A 19,449-nucleotide genomic window follows, 5' to 3' on the forward strand; every position below is an offset into this window, starting at 1 on the left:
GGGGTGGCAACGAGGACTCTGGAGCCTGGGGTTGCCGCGTTCGCCGCAGGCTCGGAGATGCGAGCCCCGGGCCCGCCCCACCCCCTTCCGGTACCGGGAGGGGGCGTGGTTTAACGGAAGGGGGCGTGGCCTCGGTCCGGTGAGGGCGTGGCTTCTGGCAGAAGCAGCGCCCATGGCGGAGCGGCGCGTTTCGCGCTGGTACTTCGGCGGCCTCGCGTCGTCCGGGGCCGCCTGCTGCACCCACCCCTTGGATCTGCTGAAGGTGAAGAGGGGACACGCCGGGGCGCGGCTGTGACGGCGTGGGGAGGCGCTTCAGGGGGATGGAGGGCGAGTGCGGGAAGCGCGACGCGGCTGTGAATGATTGCGGTGGTTTGGGGGGAGGCTGTGAGGGGATGGGGAGACGGTTTTGGGGGCTTGGTAGTTGTGAGGGGTTGGGGGGACGGTTAGGGGGACTGGTACTGGTTGTGAGGGTCCCGGAGAGGGTGTGACAGGATGAGGAGAAGGTTAGGGGGATTTGGGACTGGCTGTAGGGGTCCTGGAGAGGCTGCGATGGAGTGAGGAGTAGGTCTGAGGGTCCCGGAGCGGCTTTGGGGGGTTAGAAGTGGCTGTGAGGGGGTGGGGAGGCGCTCCGAGGGTCCCTGGAGCGGCTGTGGGACCGGCTGTGAGGGACTGGGCTGCAGCGGGGGAGTGGCTGTGAGGGGACGGGGAGCGGGTCTGAGAGTCCTGGAGTGGCTGTGGGACCAGTTGTGAGGGACCTGGCTGTGGGGGGTGCGGCTGTGGGGGAGAGGAGAGCAGCTGCGAGGGTCCCAGAGCAGCTTTGAGGGGATGGTGAATGGGCCGGGGGGAACTGGGAGTGACTGTGAGGGTCCCAGGATGGCTGCGAGGGGATGAGGAGCTGCTCTGAGGATCCCCGAGCAGCTGAAGGACTGGCTCTGAGGCACTGGGGAACGGCTGCCTGAGGAGGGGAGGGAGTGGCTGTGAGGGTCCTGGAGCCACTTTGAGGGGATGGGGAGCTGCTCTGGGGTTCTGGGAAGCAGGCCTGAGGGTCCTGGAACAGCTGTGAAGGGATAGGGAATGGCTGTGAGGGTCCCAGAGCAACGGAGGGAGCTGGAAAACAGCTGTAGAGGTCTGGGGAAACGGCTGCTGGGGGTCAGTTCTGAGGAGCTGATCCGTGGCTGTGCAGGAACATGGCCCTGGGCCCAGGGACAGGGCTGAGGGGTCACAAGACCCAGCCCAGGGGCATGGGCAGGTGTGTGGGTGAGGGATCTGGAGAGCTCGGGGCGCCAGCATTAGGAGCTGTGGAGGGCGCCTTGCCCAGCCCTGCCTGGATATGGCAATGGCTCTGGGGCTGGCAGTGTTGGACACTGGCCCACTGGGCTCTGAGCCCTCCGGCCAAGATGTCACCTAGGCGCCACAGATGACCTGGCATGCCTGCTCCCACACAAAGCACGCCGTGCGCAGCCCTGTGCTGCCAGCACCCACGGATGGGGCAAGTGCCAGCGCTGCCCAGAGCCTTGTGTGCTGGCCAAGTGGCAACGAGCCTGGCAGTGGAGCAGGCTGTGGGTGGGGAGGGAAGAGCCAGCCCAGGACAGGGCCTGCCCTTCCCGGGGCCATGCCTGTGGGTGAGGCTGGGACAGACACCCCCTTCCCACCCCATGGCATGGAGGGAGGGGAAGATGTTCCAGGCACAGGCCCAGGAGAGGAGCCAGCCCTGGCAGGGGGATGCCACCTCCCCAGTGCTCGGCCTGTTGCCTCGTCCAGCTGGCCCCGTCTGCCCAGTGGAGGTGGCTGCCAGCCCGTGGGAGCTTGTGTGGGATGCCATGGCAAGGCGCTAAGAAAGGGAATTAGTCTGACACCTGCGTCTAGGTCTGTCTCTGAGCCAGCATGATGGCTGTGACGTTTGGGCTGCATCCCCATGCTGTCCTGTGTGGATGTGCAGCCCCTGCATTCCTGCAGCTGCGAGCAGCACAGCCTATCTGGCTGTTTTTGCCGGAGGGTTCACGCCTGAATATTGAATACAGACCTGCCTTTGGCCAAGAGTCCCCCTACAGCAGAGGCTGGCGCCAGGCCTGGGGAGGCACAAGAGGCCTCAGGGTCTGGCAGGGCAGGGGACGAAGGGCACTTCACTGCACCTCTGGACCTTGGCCCCAGTGAGAGGCCCTGGCCAGCCTGCCTGGAGAGTGCTTGTGCCCTTAGGCCAACTCCGTGCAGCCACGGGCCACCCACGGGCTGCTGGTCCTGCAGCAACCAGCAGTGACCACAGCCTGGCCAGCCCCTCCCATGCCTGCCTGCCTGCCCTTCCTGCAGCCCTGAGACTGCAGGCAGTGGGCCATGTCCCTGCATGGCTCTGCCTGCCCTGCCCACTTCTTCTGCCCCATGCTGCTAACAGCCACAAGCTCTGGTCCCTGACGTCCAAAATCCACCTGTGGGGATTGCAAGCAGGCCCCTGCACCCCTGCTGCTGTCCCATGTGGGAGACAGTGGCTGTTCCCAGCGTCCTGCAGTGTGTCCCACGACCCAGCTGTGCCACGGCTTCTGTAGTGGGAGCTGGGCCTGGTCCCCTGACAGCAGCCCTTTGCTCTCCTTATCTCCTGGGGCCTTTGACCCACATGGTCTGTGCAGCACTCGGAGCGTGCTCCAGCACCAGCCGATACGGCTCCCCTGTCCCAGCCAGATTCCCTGCCTGTTGCCATTGCCCCTGGTGATGGTAAGAAGCGTTGGGCTGCCACAGGCGGAAAGGGGAGTGCCTGGCCGGCTCTGGGGTTCTCTTCCTGCCTGTGTGATTCCTGCATTCCTGGGGAGAAGGGGAAGTGGCCTGCTGCCTTGCATGGCCATGACTTCATCAGCCCAGCTGCATTCCTTTGACCAAACCCACCCTGGGGACTTGCTCACTCACGTACTGCTGGATACACACACACCTTCCACCAGCACAGCACCCCCCTGCCCCGCGGTGGCTCAGAAGAGCAGGCGCCACCTTCACCTTGGGGCCGGCTGTTGAGGGCAGGGCCTGGGAGGTGCTGCAGGCAGGTGTCTGGGCACTCCTCCTTCCCTCACTGCCTCCACCCCTCTGGTGCCAGGCTGGGCCAGTCTGGTGTGGGGTGTCCAGAGCTATTGCTGTTGGCTCAGGTGTGGGGAGCCCGGAGCTATTGCTGTTGACTCCTGTGCAAGTGCTGTTAACCTGACACATGCTCAAATGCACACCTGCTCCCTGCTCAGTGAGCTCCCATCCCTACCCAGCCTGGCACTGGGCTGACGCTGCTGCGCTCTGCCCCAGGTCCACCTGCAGACGCAGCAGGAGGTGAAGATGCGGATGATGGGGATGGCAATGCATGTGATCCGCACCGACGGCTTCCTGGCTCTCTACAATGGGCTCAGTGCCTCGCTGTGCCGGCAGGTGAGTGCACAGAGCTCCTGCCGCACGTGCTGCAGCTGACCAGCTGCCCTGTGCCAGGGACACAGTTGCTCATTTCCCCCTCATCCAGATGACATATTCCTTGACTCGCTTTGGCATCTATGAGACCGCGAAGAACTACCTGGGCCAGGGCAACCAGGGGCCTCCCCCTTTCTACCAGAAAGTGCTGTTGGCTGCAGCAGGAGGTGAGCCAGGCAGTGGGGCCCTTGGCTCTGGCTCCCTCAGGATGGGTAAGACCCTGATCCAACTCTTCTTTGGCCACAGGTTTCACTGGTGGGTTTGTGGGGACCCCAGCGGACATGGTGAACGTCAGGTCAGTTCTGTCTGCACGACCAGGGCTTTTGGCCTGTGCATGACGGCATTTGGGGTGGTGGGTGGTGCTGGGGTACTCCAGACATCTCTCCTGGCCAGCCTGCCCCACAGTCAGTGAGCCAGGAGCTCTGTGCCCAGGGTGGCCAGAGCTGTTCTGCCTTTTGGTGACAGCCCCCAGCCGTGTGTGACCCTCAGGGGGAGTGGGACTGGAGGCAACTTTCTTGGCCCTTTGTAAACGGGCAACACAGTTCCACTGCCCAGGGCTGGGGTCCCCAGTGCTGCAGGGGACAGTGGATACCGGCTCCCCCTCACCTGCGGTGCTCTGCCTTCTAGGATGCAGAACGACATGAAGCAGCCGCCGGCTCAGCGGCGCAAGTGAGTGAGGGGCCAGGGCGAGGGGCGCTGGGGCAGAGGGGTGGGAGGCCCGGAGGGGCCGTGGGACAGCGCGGAGTGGCCGGACGGGACCGGCGCTCCGGGCTCCGCGTGGCCGCGGGGGGGCAGCACCGCACCGGCGGCACGGCCCGAGCGCCCGGACCGGGGCGGTGGGGCCGGGGTCGGGGCCGGGGCCGCGGCCGCCGTCCCGGGAGCCGCCGGTGCCCGGGGGGAGCGGCGGGGCTGCCGCCGTGCTGGGGAGCCTCGGGCCCTGACCCCTTCCCCTCTCGCTCCTTCCAGTTATTCCCATGCCCTGGATGGCATGTACCGTGTCCTCCGGGAAGGTGAGGCCGTGCCAGCCGCGTGGGTGAGCCTGCTCCGGTGCCCTAGCAGGCAGGGCTTACCCCGGAAGTTCGCTCAGCCGGGGCAGGGAGAGGGGCCGGGGGATGCCCTTGGGGCTGGGGGAGCCCAGGGGAGTGGACGGTCTGGCGCCTCCCCATCGTCTGGCTGGGGCAGGGGCTGAGCAAAGTCTGGCAGGGCCTGGCAGCCTGCACACGCTTGGTGGGAAAGGGTGACCTGCTCGGAGCTGCAACAGAAAAGCACAGGAGGGTGGAGGAGGTGGAACAGGGGATGAGCAGAGGCAGGGAGGAGGTCACGCTGTTTTGAAGGACTCCCTACTCCTGCAGCCTGTTTGCTATGGTGTGCTTCAAGCAGAGCTGTGTGAGGAGCTGTGGACACAGACTGGGCATGGAAGGAGGCTCCAGGGGGAATGGAGTGTGAGTGACGGCAGAGAACTGTGCTGATCCAAATCTGTCTGTCTACAGAGGGCCTGAAGAAACTCTTCTCAGGAGCATCGGTGGCATCCTGCCGCGGGGCCCTTGTTACTGTTGGGCAGGTAGGACAGCTCTGCTGGGCAGTAGGTGACTGGGTTAGGGACTAGGATGGTCCCTGCTGTGGCAAAGAACGGGGAACATGTCACTGATTCACCATGTCTCTGCAGCTTTCCTGTTATGACCAGGCCAAGCAGCTGGTTCTTGCAACTGGATTGCTGTCAGACAACATCTTCACTCACTTCCTGTCCAGCTTCATTGCTGTGAGTAGGGCCCGGGCTGTGGGGGCAGAGCTGGGGCTGGGTTTGCCTGCAGCCAGGTTCAGAGCGTCAGGCTGGGGCTGCCAGAGCTGCCACTCTGGGCTCGGTGGAGCAGGGCCGGGCACAGTGGCTCCAGGAGGCTCCTGGCCTGGGGTCGGGTCCCAGTGTGGCTCTGAGTCACTCCAGTGACCACAGCAGTTGCTGGCACCAAGGTCTCCTGACTTGGCTGACTCTGCAGGGTGGGTGTGCCACATTCCTGTGCCAGCCCCTGGATGTGCTCAAGACCCGCCTCATGAACTCCCACGGAGAGTACCGGGTGAGTCACCCACCTTGCCCACCTTGCTGCTGCCTGTCCTCCCATCTCTGTGTGCCAGCCTCTGCCTCCCAGCCCCTCCCACTTCATCTCTCACCCTCTCACTTCAGGGTGTCACCCACTGTGCCATGGAAACTGCCAAGCTCGGACCTCTCGCCTTCTACAAGGTACCTGGCTGGGGGTGCATGGCATGGGGCAGGCTGGCCCGAGCTGGGAGCAGAGGTTCTGGTCCAGAACAGTCCTGGGGCGGGGGGCCTTCCAGGCTCTGCTGTGGCAGCCCAGCTGCTTCCTGCATCAGGCCTTTGTCTGCTCAGCCCGGGCTTGGCCCCAAGGTATATTGCAAGCCCTGGCCTCGATGGGACTCAGCCTGAGTCCAGGCACCACAGCTGTGGCCGTTGCACCCATCGAGCTCCCAAACAGCAGTGCAGGTGCTAGCACTGATGTGGGGAGCACAGGGGTTAGCACATGGTGCTGAGACCTGTGTGCACTGTGGTGGCCATGATGTGACAGCACCTGCTCTGCAGCCCACTATGTGCCTGGCTAGTGCTGACCCACACCTGCCCACGTGTGCTGCTGCCAGGGTTGAGCTGCTGAACAACCAGTGGCAGGCACACACTGACTTTCCCCCTTCTTGCTGTCCCCTTCCAGGGCTTCGTTCCTGCTGCTGTCCGGCTCATTCCTCAGACCATTCTCACCTTTGTCTTCCTGGAGCAGCTGCGCAAATATTTTGGGATCAAAGTGACCACCTGAGTCAGAGGGACCAGACCCTGCCTTGCCCCAGGGGGGAGAGCGTGTGGGTCACTCCCAAGATCCCAGAACCCCTCTCTGCTCTCTGGGGCCAGTGCCATTCCCCCTCCTCTCGACTCCACTCCTGTGCCTTGCCAGCACCTGTGGCCAACCCCCACCCTGCAAATTCGTCTCTCCTCTCACCCCCATTCTCAGCATCTCCACCTCTGCACTACTGCTTTTGGGGGTTTTTGTAGGTTTTTTTTTCTGTCTTCCCACTGCCCTACTGGCCCTGAGTTCTGTCCTTGCCCCCTCCCCAGCCTTGTCCCTGATGTGCCCCAGAAGCAGGACTGTGCTGTCTCAGGGAGTAGGGAGATCAAATGCCTGGCTCTGTACCTCATCTCAGGGCCCATGGGGCTGGGGGGGCTGCTGACCCTGTGGCTGTGGGGCTGGGGCTTGGGGCAGTATGTGAGGCCATGCCCTCCTTCTGCCTTTAGCCCCCGTGCTCCTCCCTAACCCCAGCACAGCTTGGACCTCCTGCCCTGCTCCTGGCCTCCCACCCTCTGCTTCTGCTTGGCCAAAACTCCCCGGCACTGCTGGCTGCTGGGCTTTTCAGGGATTGTGCCTCATACCGATGATGGTGGGGCACAGGGCCTGGCTCTGGCAGGGCCTGGCAATGGCTGCTCGGGGACCCAGCACTCACTCACCACAGTGCGCCTACACCACACTGCATCCGGCCTCTGTGGGGGCATCCCCTCCCACCACTCTGCGGCTTCACTCACTTCGGGGCTGGGCAGACCCCCACCCCTCACAGCCCCTCACCCCACACTTCCCCAGTGTGTGTGAGCACCAGCCCCTCTACCATGTGCAGCCCTGTGTGTGCTGGCCCCAAGGAATCAAAGAACTGGAATATCTGAGACCTTAATGTATAATAAAGAGTGAATGTGCACAGGGCCTGCTGTCCTGTTAGGAGGGGAGAGATGCCACACCCCCTTTCATTGCTGAGGGCTTGGGCTGGGAGCTGAGCCCCCCAGAGCTGAGGGAGGGTAGCAAGGCTTGGCCCCCGGCGCTATGCCAGGTAGGGGGTCTTCACCTCTCTCCGTGCCCAGCACCCCTGGCCCTGTGCGCAGAGGGAGCTGTGGGCAGACTCCACCGCCAGGCCTGCGCCAAGCTGTGCCCGGTCTTAGCTGGACAGCAGCTCCAGGGTAGGGCTGTGCCGAGGGCGCCCGTCACCTCTGCGGGAGCTGCCTCCTGGACGTGACACTAATTGGGCTCCGGCAGACTGAACAGAGGCAGACTGGCACAGCAGAGCAGTGAAAGCTCGTCACCTTAACAAGGCCTAATGATGCTAACTGGCATCACCACCCTGGGCCTATGCCCAGCCCCAGCAGAGGCCATGGGCAGGTGAGCGCTCAGGGAGCTGGGCCCTCTCGTCACAAGTAGCTGGGGGCTGCCCTGCCAGGCTGTGCTTCTTCATCCCCCAGGTCCCTGCACTGCTTCTGGGGCTAATGGGTGCTGCTGTGTGTCATGCAAAGGCCAGCATGGAGCAGGAAAGTGATGGAGCCCCATGGCCCCCCAGCAGCATAGAGCCCTGCTCAGGCCCGTGATGGCCGGTGGCAAGGGCATTCCAGCTGGGCTGTGGTCCCACCAGCTCCGCCAGCCGTGCACTCCTGGTGTGTGCATACCCTCTCACCACATCCCTTGTGGCAGCTGAACTGCAGCAGTCACACTGCTAGGACAGCATGTGCCAGACACAGCCGCAAGCACAGCGCCCACAGCTGCAGTGCGAGGGCGCTGCTTATCTCTTGGCCATCAGAGAGCGTGGGGCTGGCAGCAGCAGCCTGCGGCCGTCTCTGTGCTGGCTTCCCCCTGGTCCCGCCCTGCCCTCTGCCAGGGCCCCAGCAGCTGCCTGCAGGGGCTCCCCCAGGGCACGTCTCTGCCCCCAGGAGGTAGGGCTGGGAGCTGCCAGTCCTCCCCCAAAGCCCCCATCCTAGCCTGGAAGGGTGCCGGGGCCATCTCCAGCGGGGCAGTCGTGGGTCCGATCCCCGTGCAATGGCAAGACACTCGCTGGGCTCCTCTGCCCACACCCACGGGGACCTCCAGCCAGCGGCGGCCGCGCAGAGTGGGACCCCGACGGAGGCAGCTGTGGGGGCTCCGGGGAGCCGGGGCTGGGCTGAGTGAACTACCGGCGTACATGCTGCCTGCACCAGTGCTGCCACGGCCGGCATGGCCGACAAGTCCTGCATGGTCCAAGGTAAATGTGTTCGTGCCGGGAGGCCGGGACAGGTCACCCCCCGGCGGGGGCTGCCCCTGATCCCTCTTCAGCCCCAGCCAGGCGGTCCCGGTGCGTTGCTCTTTCTGGGCTGTGTTTACCTGCAGCGGGACAGCGGCGGCAAACACCGACCCGTCACCGCCGGCGGCGGCCGGAGCGCGGGTGTCGAGGCGGCTCGCGGCGGCGCGGCCGAGATCCGTCCGGGTCGCTGAGGGTCCGAGCAGCCCGCGATCCCGCGGTGGAGCCGCCAGCTCGGGGCACGGCAGGAACGGGCGGCGCCCTGGGACCGGGGAAACCTCCCGGGGAACGGACCCCCGGCCCGTTCCCTCGGGGCTGGCTCGGTCTAGTTGCCCCCGCCGCTCCGCCCGTCCCCGCCGCCGAGACGAGCCGGTGCCCGGGCGTGGGGCGGAGAAGCCGGCGACGGGTGACCAAGCGGCAGGGACATCGTGGCGCTCCCCCACCTCCCGGGACCGACCGCCGATCATGCGGGGGGGCAGCGCCGAGCACTCGGGCGGGGCTGGGGCACCGGACTGTGCCCCCCTCGTGCTGGCGGGAGGAGCGGGGCGGCGGGACCCGGCTCCGCGCCCGTGGTCCCTCCCCCCGAGCCGGTCCCTCCCCCTGAGCCGCTGCAGCCGCTGCCGTCGCGGCTCCGCGAAAGTTTTCGCCAAGCGCGCTGGACCCGGTCCCCGCCGGTCCCGAGATGCGTTCGGGAGCCGCCGCGAGCCCAGCCCCGACAGGTACGGGGAAGGGAGGGAGGAGGGCAGGGAGCGCCCATAGCCGCGGTCTCGGAGCTCGGGATGTCGCACGCCCCGTCGCGGGGATGTGGATTCGAGTGACGACTGCGCGACCCCGGGGCCACGAGTTGAGCCCCGGGACCCAGAGCAGCAGCTCCCAGAGCCGCCCCGATGCTGGGCGCCGGCCGCGGGGAAAATGAGCCCCTCGGTGACGGGTGTTCTGGGCCTGAGATCCCAGCAGGGCTGTGCCCGCTTCCCGTCCGAGCGCTGCCGCTGGCGTCCCTGAGCAGGGGCTCTGCCGTCAGGCTCACAACACCCCTGGGCTCTGCCCTGGCTGTGGTGAGCCCTCGGCCAGTGATACCAGCTGAACTCCGTCGCTTTGGAAGTAATTCCCGGAGCAGCCCTTAGTCGGGGTAGGACGCGCGTGGTCTCCCTGCTGTGGGCACAGCAGTGCCCGTAGGTCTCCTGCCCAGGGGCCGAAGCAGGGGACACTTTTGCCAGTTCCCAGTTCTCCCCAAGCTCTCTGGGTGTTACGGGGGCCTGGTGCGAGTGCCCTTTGTGACTCTGTCCCGAGCTCTGCTGTGTCAACACGGTGTTGGTAAATGGCTTTGTTTAACCAGGACATGTCGGGTATGTGACCTTGCCGTCCTCCTGGTTGCAAGTGCATCTCCAAAGCTGCTGCAGGTCCCCTTTGCCCGGCGCTGCACTTCCCTCGGGGTGGTGAGGGAAGCAGGGACCGCGGGGGTCAGCCTGCTCCCCTCACAGAGAATGGGCTGAGGACGGAGCATCTGCTCTGCTCAGCCCTTGCCGTGCATCCCGCGGCACAGCACCCTGCCCCATGCAGTGCCTGACGCGGGTGTCCTGACCCACACAAATTCAGTGATTGCCCCTGTGATTTTGTCTGTGCATCAGCAGGAAAATTGAGGGCCTGCAGGACCCCTCGTCGGCATGTTAGTGCTGCCCCAGCTGTCAGCTCCTGTGCTTCCCACCAATCCTTTCCGCACACTGCGGTGCATATTTTTTTTTTTTATGTTCTGTTGCCTAGAGAGGGGAAAAGAGAAAAGGCTGAACGGAGAATAGGCAAAATGCGGATTAAAAATAGTTAATGAAAAAATGTGACCACAAACCCTGATCAGCAGCACAAGGCTAAAACCAGCCACTGAGCACAGTATCTCCATGCACCTCGCTGTGCCAGGCAGGGTCAGGGGAAGCCGGACACAGGGGAGATGGGATGGCTGCTCAGCTCCGTCCCCCTGTGCTCCACCACTGCATCCTGCTTTGTCCTGCGTCCTCATGGCCAGAGATCTGTCCTTGTTTATCTACCCCAGCACTGGGGTCCAGTGCACATGCCTGTGCACAGCAAGTGCCAGTGGACGGCTGGACATGTGTGCCCCCTGCAGCACCCCCTGCCTTGCTGGGGCTGGTGTCTGGCTGTACCCAGGGCTGCAGATCTGCTGGTCTGGGGAGGCGGGTGTGGAGCTCCCAGTGCAGGGGAGTGTGCGTACTAGCCTGTCTGCACTGACCTTTTCCTAGGCTTTTCCCAGCCCTGTGCCTCCCCCGTGACATGCTAACCACACGTGTCACACCGTGCCTCTTGTGCCTTCCTTCTGTGTTTCATAGGTTTTCATGCAACGTGATGAACAAAAACACCCCTTTCCTTGAGCCAGGGATGAGGTGCTGTGTGGCTCAGCATCCCCTTGCCAGAGCCAGCTGGGCAGCAAGGTCATTTGGCTGCTGCCAGGCTGTATCATGGTCCATCTTTGGTGCAGGGCAGCTGTGCAGGTGCCCCCTGACCATGCCTTGTGGGGACAGGGCGGTAGTGGAGGTGATGCAAAGAGCATTTGTCCTCTTTGCATCCTGTGCTGCTGTTGACAAAAACACTGTCAGGGCTGGTTTGGGTTTTCTTGGTCCAAGGTGATGCAGAATCCAACATCACTGGAGCCTGGTGACGTGGGCTCTCTCCATGTGCCGCTGCTCGGGGCTTCCATGTAGCAATCATGTAACTCTGTGCAAACAAGCCACAGTCTTGCAGCACAAGGACTGTTCCAGGCTGCTCAGCTGCTCCTCTGCTGCCAAAGCTCCTTGTACTCAGTTCTCAAGGAAAGAATGGAGAAGGGGAGTAGGAAACATCCTCAAGCTTTGGGCACGGACACAGGGCAGGGACAGTGCAGGACAGACCTCCTGGGCCTCCCTGCCACAACCATCTCCCCTAGCCTTGCCCCACTTGCCGTGGTCCTGCGTGGAAAGTGGAGCAGCATCTGCAGGGCCAGGCTGGCACTGGCATTGCATCAGCTCTGGCCCAGCACTGTCCCCTCCCCTGCCAAGTGCCAAAGCCCCTGCCGTGCTGGCATGTAGCTCCAAGCTCCAAGCCAAGCCAGCCGTGGAAAGCACTGCATTAGCGCACGGGGGGCTAATCCCTGTGTGCAGAGGCCACACAGCCCCCACAGCTGCCTCCAAGCCAACAGGACTGTGCTGGTTGCAGGGCTGTGCTCACAGGAGCCCAGGTGCCCACCCCACCAGGGAGGCAGGAGTCCTGCAGGACCAGGGTCTGGGGGGCTGCGCCAGCCTCAGAGCACTTGTGCAGGGCTGTGGCTGTGCTGAGGTGCTCCCAGGTCACGTTGCAGATGCCCATGAGTGTCCCATGGAGACTTTACCAAGCCACTGATCCATGTGACTATCAGCTGCAGTGATCCCAGATGTGGAGCTCATTCTCTCACACGTGCAATGGCAGCAAAGCCAGAGGGGCTGGGGTGGCAAAATCCCCAGGGGAAACTGACCACGGTGGCATGAGGAGAGAGTCCCTTCCTAGGCAGGGCTGGGCATTCAGCCGGCTGTGAGGGTCCATGCTGGTACAGAGCTGCTGCAGGGTGGCATGGAGGCTGCACACCCACCAGTGGGGAGCAAAATCCCAACACAAGCCTTTTCCCATCCGTTCCCTATGTCTTGGTGAATGCCATGGCAGCAGTGCACCCAGGTCCTCAATTTGCCCTACACCCTGCCCGGGCTGGCCCCCACCTCCTGGGGCCAATGGCAGCTGCCATGAGCTGCAGGTCAGCTGGGGGCCACAGGGGCACCAGTCAAGGGGAATGGGGGTCCTTGCTTTGCCCCTGTGGCTGCAGGGGTTGGCACTGCTGTCTTGGGAAAGGCAAATGCAGACACCAGCGACAGCCCTGCTCCCACCACCCTGAGGACATATGATGGTGCCTGTGTCTGACCCCTCTGGCCCCCAGTGCTGGGGCTACCAGCAGTGGTGTTGCACGTAGCCATCCCAGTGTTGGCTCCTTGTTCCTGCTCTCCTGGCACAAGGTCTCTTCTTCATGGCTATGGCTCCAAGTGGAGCCATACTGGGTGTTTAGAGCCTGGGCTCCATGGGGGTCAGCAGCCACAATGAACTGTGACATAGGAACATGCCACATTGTCCAATACCAGCGTGGGGCAAAAGTCCCCTGGACACCCACTGTCATGCACTGCAGCCCCTCACTGGCCAGGCACCCTCCACCCACTGCCCATGAGTTGGTGTGGTGGGGGATCCCCCGAAGCCTGGAACCAGCTGGGGATGAGGTGCCAGGGCAGGGAATGTGGCACTGGGAGCCAGTTGGGCACAGCAGAGTGAGAGGAGGTGGTGAGGATGTGGGGCCAGGTCCCTTGTTCAGTGCTGCCTCTGGCACCCAGGCTCAGCTGAGAGGGGCTGCAGCACGTCCAGCTGGTAGAGCCTCTACCCCAAGCACTGCAGGCACTGCTGCTGGGCAGTGCCAGCTCTGGGGCAGTGCTTGTGCTGCCTGTGGTCCCATCCACCCCAGATCCGGCTGTTCCACTACACAGAGCCACTGCTCCCTCTCTGCCATTGCCCACTGGCACCAGACCAGGGAGAACCTGGTCCACAGCTACTCCTGCATGCCCACGTCTCTGCTGGAAACAGCCCCCTCCCTGTCTGCAGGACCCCTCGTCCTGTGGGTAGCGGGGATCCGGCATGGTGCCATGGTTGTGCAGCACCACAGGCAGCTGGGGCAAAGGGCCTGGGCAGGGTGAGGGGGAAGACCCGTGCTGGGGCGAGGAGCATGACTGGCCCCTGTGCCAGGACCCCTCACCCAGTGCAGTCTGCCCGGCTTGGCCACAGTGGGGCCAGAGCTGGGGAGTGGCTGCCAGATGGGGGGAGTCCAGGGCAGAGGCCTCCCTGCTGCTAAATCCCACTGCAGCAACTAAAAATAGCGACACCTCTGCCCCAAAGTTGCTCCCTGGCTACGCAGAGGGGCTGGCAGCAAGTCAGTGTGACCCATGGACCGGGAGGAGCATTCCCAACCAGGGCAGGGACTGATGCTTGGCCAGGGACAGGCACTGGGATCTTCCCCTGGGACTGGGACGTGGGTGGCAGTGGGATGGGACAGGTAGGGATGATGTGGGGCTAGAGGGGGGCACAGGGATGGTGGGATCAGGCTAGCAGGGGGACAAGGACAGGGATGCTGGCATGGGGGTGTGGGAGGAAAGAGACAAGGTTCCTGAGGTGGGATGAGAGGGGGACTAGTACCGGGATGCTGGTGGGGCAACAGTGTTGCTGGAGTGGGGCTGGGGTGATGACAAAAACAGGGATCCTGGAATGGTCGGGTGGCTAGTGGGCACCCAACAAAGGTCCCTATTCACAGAGCCCACCCAGTGAGAACTGTCCCAGGAGACAGTTCCCTCTGTCCTGGGACTGGCTAAATAAGGCCATCGCAGGTCCTGCTCCCCGAGCCGCATCTGGAGCCCCATGCGCTGATTAATGAGCTTCTCCGGCAGCCACTTGCGACATGGCAAGTGGGTCTGCACGGATGGAGGAAACACGACTTTCCCAGGGATAAAAATAGGCACAGGCAGAGCAGCGAGCCCTGGGAGCAGAACTGGTTGGGGAGCACGACACTCTGGCTGGTGCCCGGGGGAGCCCAGGGGCTGGGGGTGATGCCGTAGTGCCTGTGGTGGCACTGGCACTGCTGTCCATCCCATCCCCCCCAGCTCAGCTGCCCTTACCCCACACAGCTGTGCCATGACATGGGGCTGCTGCCAGAATGGGCCCTTGTGGGAAGAGCCGAAATCCTGCTCAGGAGCCCCATAACCGGCTTAGGGGGATGGAGGGAATTATGGCACCGCGTGAGCCACGGTCTGTGGGGCAAGGCCCCACGTCACTGGCTGGAGCTGGGGGTGATGGACCCACAGGGGCACAGCCCAGCTGAGCTTGTCCTAGAGCCACGGCAGCCCCACAAGCCAGGATCCCTGTGGGTTAATGACCAGTGTCCCCATCCCTGCTGGCTCCCATGCTGTCAGTGGCCCCCTGCCCACTGCCATCCACAGTGGGTGCTGCTGCCAGACCATGGCTGGGTGTTAGAGGCCCAGGCATGAGAGACCATGGAGACAGGGAGAGCCTAGGTGCCAGCCTCTGCCTGAGAGGATGCTCAGGTGTGAGGAGGGGTCCCTTCTGCCATGGGCATCCTGCATTCTCAGAACTTAGCAATGATGCAGAGCCGGGTCCCAGCAGCACTGTGGGGAAGAACCAGCCCAGGTTTTCCGTGGGGGTCTGAAGGCAGCACTGCTGCTGCACTCCAGCCACACAGGGGCTGAAATTGGCTTGGTGAGCAGAGGGCCTGCATGGTCACTGTCCCAGTGCCATCCCGGGGAGGATAATGCAGGTGCTTGGTGTGAAAATGAGCGAACAAATAGCTGAATGCGGACACCAAGCAGGGTCGGGTGAGGACGGGGACAGGAGTGTGGCACCATGACCGGTGCTGTCTCTGTGCCTGAGTGGCCCCCTCCAGCCACACCTGCCACCAGCCCCGTGTCCCCCAGCTCTGTCCCAGGAGTCCCTGTGACTGGGCATCTTGCACAGGGTTGCCCACATGCCAGGGCCATCACCGCCAGGGTGGAGAAGCTGCTGAGGGCCAGTAGAAAGCCGTGTGCCCTGTGCTGTGTCCCATGCATGTGGTCCAGAGGAGGGATGTCCCAGCCACGTCTTCTCACCCTCCTGGTGCTGCTGCTCTGTTGCCAGGTAAGGGTGGGCTGTCCCACATGAGGGTGCTCTGCCCCATGCTCAGCCCGCTACCCACGCAGGACTACCACTGATCCACCCCATCCCACTGCAGCCCCTCACTGTGGCATGTGGTACAGCAGCTGATGCCCCTTTCTGCCTGCCCTGCTATCACATGGCATGGCATGGCATGGTAGCCTGCACTCGCCTGTGGCTGTCCCCAAGCCAGGGTCACTGCCTGGCACAGCATAGTGGCCCCTATGAGCAGGACACTTGATGGGTGATGCTCCCCGGTGTCCCCAGGGTCCCTCTGCCCAGATCACAGATAATGTTGTTGAGAGATGGAAGGAATACAGCGAAGAGTGCCAGCGCAACATGAGCCGCCTGCCTGCGCCCACAGGTCAGTGCCTGCGGGGGGGTCCAGTGGGGTTCTGGTGGGATGGGATGGGGACAGGGTCCTATTGAGATTTGAATGGGGAGGCAGAGCCGATGCAGGGTCCCAGCAGGATGGGGCACAGAGCAGAGGGGCCAGTGGAGATCCTGGCACCCAGAGAGAGGGTGGGACCAAAGCGCCACCAGCTCCTGTCCTTCTGCAGAGCTGGTCTGTAACCGCACCTTCGACAAGTTCTCATGCTGGCCCGACACAATGCCAAACAGCACAGCCAGCGTGCCCTGCCCCTGGTTCCTGCCCTGGTACGAGAAAGGTAACAGCTGGGAGGCACATGTGTGCATGCACCTATGCGGTGTGTCCACACGTGTGTGCCCCTGTGCGGTGTGTGTGTGTGCTACTGCAGGTGGTCACACCTGGGCCAGTGCACGCTGCCTGCAGGGGCGATGGGGCTGGCATACCCCACCATCCCCTCCCCTCACAGTGAAGCACAGACATGTCTTCAAGACCTGTGGGCCAGATGGACAGTGGGTGACAGGGCCACGGGGACAGTCCCTGCGTGATGCCACGCAGTGTGAGCAGGATGACGAGGACCTAAAGGCGCAGGTGGGCAGACCTGGGCAGCAGGGGTGTGGGGGTCCCTGCCTGCCCCCCTGCCTGCCCCCCTGTCTACCCCTGCCCTCACTTGCTCCCTCCTCTTCCAGGAAAAATTTGCCAAGACCTATGGCAGCTTCAAGGTGATGTACACTGTGGGCTACTCTGTGTCCCTGTGTGCACTGCTGCTTGCTCTGGCCCTGCTGCTGGGCTTCAGGTGGGAGTTCAGGCATGGCTGTCCACAGGGTGGGCAGGTGGAGGCGGGGGGTCCGTGTGCAGGCACTGACAATGGCCCCCACATCTGCAGCAAGCTGCACTGCATGAGGAACTACATCCACATGAACCTCTTCGCCTCCTTCATCCTGAAGGGTGTCTCTGTGCTGGTCATCGACGCCCTGCTCAAGACCCACTATAGTGACAAGATCGACGGCTACAACGTGCAAGTCTGGCTGAGCGACGAGGTCAGTGCGCACTGGCAGGGACAGGGACAGGCAGTGCTGGTGGGGCTGGGGGTTGGCTGGTCTGGGGGCACTGGTGAGACTGGGGTCTGGTGGCACTGGTAGGGCTGGGGGCACAGGCACACACACAGAGGCAGTGCTGCAGCCCTGACCCCTGCCCACAGGCAGCTGCAGGCTGCCGGGCAGCCACGGTCTTCATGCAGTACGGCATCGTGGCCAACTACTGCTGGCTGCTGGTGGAAGGCATCTACCTGCATAACCTGCTGGTGGTAGCCGTCTTCTCCGAGAGGAGCTACTTCACCCTCTACCTGTGCATCGGCTGGGGTGAGTGTGGGTGGGCTGGCCCCCTGACCCTGTCCCCCACTGTGCCTCACCTGTCCTCTGCCCACATCCCCTCAGGGGCGCCCATGCTGTTCCTCCTTCCCTGGGTCATCGTGAAGTTCCTCTACGAAAACATACAGTGAGTACCAGCTCCTGCTGCTGGCTGGAGGGGGGCACAGGGCACAGGTAGTTTCATGTGAAACTGTAGGGATGTTGTGATGGCCCTGGCGAGACTCCACACCATTGCCCGTGCAAGGAGCAGGGTGCTAGGCTTTAGTGCTGGTTTGGTTCAGGCTGCCAATGCCATGCCAGATTCCAGCAGCTGCCTGGTCAAGGGGCTTCCTGGCAGTCCCCATCCCTCCACTCTGCAGGTGCTGGTCCACAAACAACAATATGGGCTTCTGGTGGATCCTTCGTTTCCCTGTGTTTCTGGCCATCCTGGTGAGCCCACTGCAGCCCCTTTTTGGCATCTCTCTCACAGGCCCAAGATGGCTGTGAGAGGGGCTTCTGAGGGCAGGGGGACAGAGCTGTCCTGTCAGCCCCTGCCTCTGGCCCTGCCTGTGCTCCTGATGGCTCACGCCATTACATTGCAGATCAACTTCTTCATCTTCATCCGCATCATTCAGATCCTTGTTTCCAAGCTCCGTGCACACCAGATGCGCTACACTGACTACAAGTTCAGGTGGGTGCTGGATGTGGCTCACCCTGCGTTCCCATGGTGCACACGCATGCATGTCCACCTGGTGACCCCATCCCACAGGCTGGCCAAGTCCACACTGACACTGATCCCGCTGCTGGGCATCCACGAGGTGGTCTTCGCCTTCATCACAGACGAGCACGCCCAGGGCACGCTGCGCTACGTCAAGCTCTTCTTCGACCTCTTCCTGAGCTCCTTCCAGGTGAGCCCAGCCCTCGCAGGATCAGCCCTCCATGGGAAGACTCAGTCTCAGGAGGGACTAGACTGAGGTCTGGTTATACACCTCACGCCTCTCCTCCCTCTTCCCAGGGGATGCTGGTGGCCATTCTCTACTGCTTTGTCAACAAGGAGGTGAGCAGGACAGCGGGGGCACGGGCAGCAGGGGCATGGGGTCACACTGACAGCTGCTGCCCGCAGGTGCAGGCAGAGCTGCTGAAGCGGTGGCAGCGCTGGAAGCTGGGGAAGGACCTGGCTGAGGAGTACAAGCACACCTACAGCCATGCACCCAGTGCCCGCAATGGCACGGGCAGCACCTGCGAGAAGCACCAGCTGGTGAGTGGCTGCGCCAACGGGCTGGGGCGTAGCCTGGCTCCCCACCCCAGCTCCCAACACCCCGAGAGGTGTGGGCGCAGCACTGGCGAGCACCTCGCTCTGGGGGGCCATCACCACTGCTATGAATTTCCTGAGACCACGGCTGAGAGCCACTTCTGAGCCAGCAGGCAGGTGGGAGGGCTGTGCTGAGCCGCTGGGATGCCGCTGTCCCCTGCCCTGTCCTCCCCAGGTGCTGGTGAGGGTGCTGCACTGGACACACGGACAATGGACACAATGAGGCAGGCAAATGGGACCTGGACCCCTGGAAGGGGGAACTGTGGCATCAGGGGGATCTGTCGGGGTGGGAGTTTGTCCTGTGGTGCTGCCCTCGTGCACCTTCGAATCCCTGTGCACAGTGCTGTAATTTATCTGTCATATCTGTAAATAGGTGTGGGCCCGTGCCGGGCTGCAGGGCCAGCTCCGTGTGTGCCTCTCTGTGGGCTGTAGGGACTGGGGACATTGGACATGTGTGGACTATGCTCCCAAGCACCCCCACAGATGATGGCCACAGCCATGGATGGGGAGCTGAGTCACCTGGCAGGAATGGGCTGCACCAGAAGACAGCCCCACTGCCTGCCCCACTGCCTGCCCCCCAGCCCTGCTGCCCCCCTGCCTGCCCCACGGTGCCACACCAGTGAGTGGGGCAGACATGCAGCAGCAGCCGCTGCAGCGCTGCCGGTCGGGGCTCCGGCTCCCCCAGCACGCGCTTTCCTCTGGCCGCTAATCGGCTCTGTCCTCTCGCTGCCAGGAGCCCTTAATTAAATCATTTGGCTCTGCCCGCGGCACCCCCGCTCTCCCGGTCGCTGGCCCAGGCCATGGCCGGGCAGCAGCCGCCGGCAGCGCTGAATTCGGTGAGCAGCAGTGGGGTGTGGGGCTGCAAGACCCCTGTGCCGGCAGGCCGGGCTGGCCGGGGCGGGGTCACAGCGGTGCCCTAAGAGGCTTGTGCTGCGCACATGAGCGCTAAGCCCGGATACCGCAGCTTTGGGAACCACAATCGCCTGGTGTGTGGAGATTAGGCCGGTGCTGCTCCCCGGCTGGATTCACCCTGCCCGAGGGGTGGCGGCGGGACGGACAGCCGCCCTGCCATGACCCCCACCGCCCACGGACCTGGCCATGGGCACTGTCCGTCATCCATCACTCCGCCCCGCCTGGCCCCGAGCGAGTGACGGTCCCCGTTG

At 63.5% G+C, this 19,449-nt stretch overlaps 2 protein-coding genes across 4 annotated transcripts; both read left to right on the forward strand.

Annotated features, from left to right (window-relative positions):
• The first annotated feature begins 150 nt into the window (after nucleotides 1-150).
• Nucleotides 151-7,173, forward strand: SLC25A10 (solute carrier family 25 member 10). The gene is made up of 11 exons (XM_082293985.1): nucleotides 151-262; nucleotides 3,274-3,393; nucleotides 3,482-3,596; nucleotides 3,676-3,724; nucleotides 4,057-4,098; nucleotides 4,396-4,439; nucleotides 4,920-4,990; nucleotides 5,096-5,188; nucleotides 5,424-5,501; nucleotides 5,609-5,665; nucleotides 6,147-7,173. Exons 1-11 carry the CDS (start codon nucleotides 173-175, stop codon nucleotides 6,246-6,248), a joined length of 861 nt encoding a protein of 286 aa, XP_082150111.1. The 5' UTR covers nucleotides 151-172; the 3' UTR covers nucleotides 6,249-7,173.
• A 1,096-nt stretch (nucleotides 7,174-8,269) lies between these two features.
• GCGR (glucagon receptor) lies at nucleotides 8,270-18,628 on the forward strand. 3 transcript variants are annotated; one of them, XM_082293812.1, is made up of 14 exons: nucleotides 8,270-8,478; nucleotides 15,085-15,243; nucleotides 15,526-15,622; nucleotides 15,819-15,926; nucleotides 16,095-16,216; nucleotides 16,315-16,347; nucleotides 16,573-16,665; nucleotides 16,827-16,986; nucleotides 17,062-17,122; nucleotides 17,355-17,424; nucleotides 17,577-17,665; nucleotides 17,744-17,882; nucleotides 17,990-18,031; nucleotides 18,098-18,628. In XM_082293812.1, the coding sequence occupies exons 1-14, from the start codon at nucleotides 8,419-8,421 to the stop codon at nucleotides 18,389-18,391; spliced, it is 1,527 nt and encodes a 508-aa protein (XP_082149938.1). In that variant the 5' UTR covers nucleotides 8,270-8,418; the 3' UTR covers nucleotides 18,392-18,628. The 3 variants fall into 3 exon arrangements, with proteins under 3 accessions (XP_082149938.1, XP_082149937.1, XP_082149939.1); XM_082293811.1 differs by having other exon boundaries at nucleotides 8,272-8,478; nucleotides 16,315-16,421; nucleotides 16,512-16,665; XM_082293813.1 differs by lacking the exon at nucleotides 8,270-8,478 and adding an exon at nucleotides 9,119-9,233 and having other exon boundaries at nucleotides 16,315-16,421; nucleotides 16,512-16,665.
• Nucleotides 18,629-19,449: the final 821 nt, after the last annotated feature.

Source organism: Coloeus monedula, assembly GCF_965178545.1.
Source record: "Coloeus monedula genome assembly, chromosome: 19".
Lineage (NCBI taxonomy): Eukaryota > Metazoa > Chordata > Aves > Passeriformes > Corvidae > Coloeus > Coloeus monedula.